General features: G+C 34.9%; 1 protein-coding gene across 1 annotated transcript; it reads left to right on the top strand.

Annotated features, from left to right (window-relative positions):
* LOC107632463 (geraniol 8-hydroxylase-like) lies at positions 1–1,807 on the top strand. The gene is made up of 2 exons (XM_016336138.2): positions 1–1,055; positions 1,193–1,807. The coding sequence occupies exons 1-2, from the start codon at positions 162–164 to the stop codon at positions 1,805–1,807; spliced, it is 1,509 nt and encodes a 502-aa protein (XP_016191624.1). The 5' UTR covers positions 1–161.

Genomic DNA, 4,473 nt, shown 5'->3' with positions numbered 1-4,473 from the left:
CAAAAAGGACAATGTCCACAAAAGTTATGCAAAAATAACATTTTTTTCCTATGTTTTTGTTTCCATTTTACATTAAGTTACAAGCATTTATTTTAGATCATTACACTAGTAAGTAGTAACCTCTAACACATCATCACTTTCTACCTTTGATTGTTCATGTAATGGATTTAGTATGTTTTGTGATGCTGCTGCTTCTTTTGACTTGCACCACTCTTTATTCTCTCCATTATCTAAATGTAAGAAGAAGCAAAGCAAACTATAAGCTTCCTCCAGGACCTTCTCCTCTTCCCATCATTGGAAACCTACATGAACTTGGAAATAAACCCCACCATTCTTCAGCCATTCTTGCAAAGATTCATGGCCCCATAATGACTTTGAAGTTGGGACAATTAACCACCATAGTGATCTCTTCAGCTGAAATGGCCAAAATGGTGCTTCAAACCTATGATCAGTTCTTATCGAATCGCACAGTTCCGGAGGCGGCAAGAGTTCACAATCACCATATTCATAGCATTGCCTTCATGCCTATGACACCTCTTTGGAGATCCCTTAGGAAGATATGCAACAATCAGTTATTCGCCAACAAGACTATTGACGCGAGGCAAGACTTGCGTCGCAAGAAAGTGCAAGAACTCCTTGGGGAGATCCATCAAAGTAGCCAAATTGGTGAAGGAGTGGATGTTGGAGAAGCAGCTTTCAAGACTACAATAAATTTATTGTCCAACACAATTTTTTCAATGGATTTGGTTCAATCTTCAGGTTCTGCTGCACGGTTCAAGGATTTAGTTGCCAATATCACCAAAGAGAGTGGAAAACCAAACTTGGCTGATTATTTTCCAGCCTTGAGAATGGTTGATCCACAAAGAATTAAAGCACACAATACCATTTATGCTGGGAAGTTATTGGATATCTTCCATGACTTGATTTACCAAAGGAAGAAGTTGATACTGAAAACAGGTTCTGACACCAATAAGGACATGTTAGAAGCTCTTCTTAACATTTCTCAAGAGAATAGCAAAGAGATGGACAAAATAAATATTGAACATTTAATGCTGGTATAAGCTCTCTTCTCATACTTTCTTTACTCAATTCAACTACAGCTATATCATATATGATTGTGATTGATGTATACTTACATATTTTGATTTTACAATTTATTTTCTTACTTGGTGACTTGGATTTTCATTGCTAGACCTTATTTGTTGCTGGAACAGATACAATCACATCTACATTAGAATGGGCAATGACTGAATTACTCAGCAATCCAGACACTATGACAAAGGCTAAAAGGGAGCTTGAAGAAACAATTGGAAAGGGAAACCAAGTTGAGGAATCAGACATAGCAAGATTACCATATTTACAAGCAATATTGAAAGAGACATTTCGTTTGCACCCTTCAGTGCCTTTTTTGATCCCAAGAAAAGCTGACACTGATGTAGAAATCAATGGCTATACCATACCAAAAGGTTCACAAGTGCTAATCAATGTTTATGCTATTGGAAGGGATTCAAATGTATGGAAGAATGACACAAATTTGTTCTCACCAGAGAGGTTCTTGGGATTAGAAACTGATGTTAGAGGGAGGCATTTTGAGTTGATACCATTTGGTGCTGGTAGAAGAATATGTCCTGGTTTAACATATGCTATGAGGATTTTGTTCTTGATGTTAGGTTCACTGGTTAATTGTTTTGATTGGAAGCTTGAAAATGATTCAAAAGCTGAGGATATTGATAAGGAAGAAGAATTTGGAATAACATTAAGAAAGTGTAAACCCCTTAGATCCATTCCAATCAAAGTAAATAACTAATCTCTTTACCTTGAAGGAAATTAAAACTCTGTTGTTTTTGCACTTTCCTATATCCTTTCATATAATGATGCTGACAAAGAGCTTTGATTATAATATTTTTCTTGTTAAGTGGATATGTACTTTTTGTGGCTTTAATATTTGGGTGAAAATCTTAAGTACTCTATATTTGAGGATTGTACCTCCACATGAATGTCAGCAATAGAACACTTAAAAGCAAGAAACAAAATGAACAATAAAAGAAGTGATTATAAGAACTATTTCTCCATGGGCAAGTGTGGTAGAACATGTCAACTTAGATACTAAGTAACATGTGGTTAGGTTCAAAAGTGATTATGATTCGCAAAATTTCATTCATTTCCACATGAAAAATGAAAAAAAAAAAGGTTAAAATATTAATTAAGAAATTATTTGTGAGATCACAAGAGAAGTAAAGTCTTAAATTGGGAGATTTTTAGAGGGAGATTCAATAGTTTCAAAATTCAAATCATTTTTCACATAAAAATGTGTTAGTAAGACTCTTTTAGTCTTCTATTGACATGTGATACTCTGTATTCCAGTTTAGTATAATGATTTTGTATGAGATGACAATATATAATTTATTTTTCATAAAGGACATTAGTGGGATATTTATTTTTAATATACTTAGTTATCTTTTCAATGAAAGTTCTTCGACCATTTTCAAAATCGCTACAATAAATCAAAATACAAAGCATCACATATTAGAAAAAACGTCTTACCAACACATTTTTATATTCGAAGAATGTTTTTCACTTCAGCATCATTAAATCTTTTTTTTAATATACAAAAAGTAGGAAGTAGTGATTACTTAATTTGGTAAAAAAAATAACCATTTATTTGTCTAACTATATGGCATTATAGTTTTGTAAAATAATACATGTATAATAACACTATATATAGGTGATTTTATTGCATAGCCAACTAGTTGTGACTTGGATCCATAGGGATAAAACAATCCCATATCAATCGTCCCATGAAGATATCGAAAGATTTGTTTGATTCCACTCTAATGTCTTCTGATTGGAGAGGAACTATATCTTGCTAGTAAATTCACAGCAAAAGATATGTCAGGTCGCGTATTATTAGCAAGATACATTAGCGCTCCAATGGCACTAAGATATGGTACTTCAGGACCAAGGATATCTTCATTTTCTTCTTTAGGACGGAATTGATCCTTTTTCACATCTAAAGATCTTACAATCATTGGGGTACTTAATGGATGTGACTTATCCATATAAAATCTTTTCAAGATCTTTTCTGTGTATGTTGTTTGATGAATAAAGATCCCACTTTTTATATGCTCGATCTGCAGGCCGAGACAAAATTTAGTTCTTCCAAGATCTTTCATCTCAAACTCTTCCTTTAGAATTTTTATAATTGTTGGAATCTCTTCAGGAGTCCCAATGATATTTAAATCATCAACGTACATAGCAATTATAATGAATCCAGAAGCAGTTTTCTTTATGAAAACACACGGGCATATATCATCATTCTTGAAACCGTTTTTGGCCAGATACTCAATAAGACGATTATACCACATTCGTCCAGATTGCTTTAGACCATATAAAGATCTTTGCAATTTGACTGAGTATAACCCTTGCGAATATTCATTGGATGGTTTAGATATCTTTAGTCCTTCGGGGACTTTCATATAGATATCCCGATCTAATGAGCCGTATAAATAGGCTGTTACCACATCCATTAAATGCATATGCAGTTTATGATATGCAGATAAACTGACCAAATAACGCAATGTTATCGCATCCACTACTGGAGAATACGTTTCTTCATAATCTATACCGGGCCTTTGTGAAAAACCTTGTGCCACAAGTCGGGCTTTATAGCGCACAACTTCATTTTTCTCATTTTGTTTTCTTACAAATACCTATTTGTATCCAACAGGTTTTACATCTGCAGGTGTACGGACTACAGGTCCAAAGACTTCACGTTTTGCAAGTGAGTCTAATTCAGCCTTCATGGCTGCTTCCCATTTTGGCCAATCACTTCTTTGTCGACATTCTTCGACTGATCTTGGCTCAAGATCCTTACTTTCATGCATGATATCTACTGCCACATTATATGCAAATATTTCATTGACAATTGTCTTATTTCGGTCCCATTTCTCTCCTGTAAAGACATAATTTATCGAGATCTCGTCATTTTCACAATTTTCAGGTACCTGAACGTCTTCTGGCATTATATCAGAATTTTGGACAACTGCGGGTGTCTCTACTATGTCTTTTTCAACAGGAATAGTATTTACCTCTTTTCTCTTTCGAGGATTTCTATCTTTAGAACCGACAGGCCTGCCACGCTTCTGGCGTGTATTTGCTTCAGTGGCTATTTTTCCTAGTGGGACATCAATTCGAATTGGGACATTTTCCGCCCTGCCACGCTTCTGGCGTGAATTCGCTTCAGTAGCTACTTGTCCTACTGGGACATCAATTCGAATTGGGGCATTTTCCGCTCGTATATAAGATTTAGTTATCCTCTTTGTATCGAAAAATACATCAGGCAAATCATTTGCTATTCTTTGCAAATGTATAATCTTTTGAACTTCTAGTTCACATTGCCCTGATCGAGGATCTAAATGCATCAACGATGATGCATTCCAATTAAGTTCCTTTTCAGGAAACTTATTCTCTCCC

Source organism: Arachis ipaensis, chromosome B03 (genome assembly GCF_000816755.2).
Source record: "Arachis ipaensis cultivar K30076 chromosome B03, Araip1.1, whole genome shotgun sequence".
In the NCBI taxonomy this organism is placed as follows: domain Eukaryota; kingdom Viridiplantae; phylum Streptophyta; class Magnoliopsida; order Fabales; family Fabaceae; genus Arachis; species Arachis ipaensis.
This window is presented reverse-complemented; position numbering and strand designations above follow the sequence as displayed.

What these genes read in the sequence shown, in the direction of transcription:
- LOC107632463 (XM_016336138.2), top strand. Translation starts at nt 162, where the DNA reads ATGGATTTAGTATGTTTTGTGATGCTGCTGCTTCTTTTGACTTGCACC. An exon ending in ATATTGAACATTTAATGCTG is followed by an intron (nt 1,056 to 1,192) that starts GTATAAGCTCTC and finishes TTTCATTGCTAG; the next exon opens with ACCTTATTTGTTGCTGGAAC.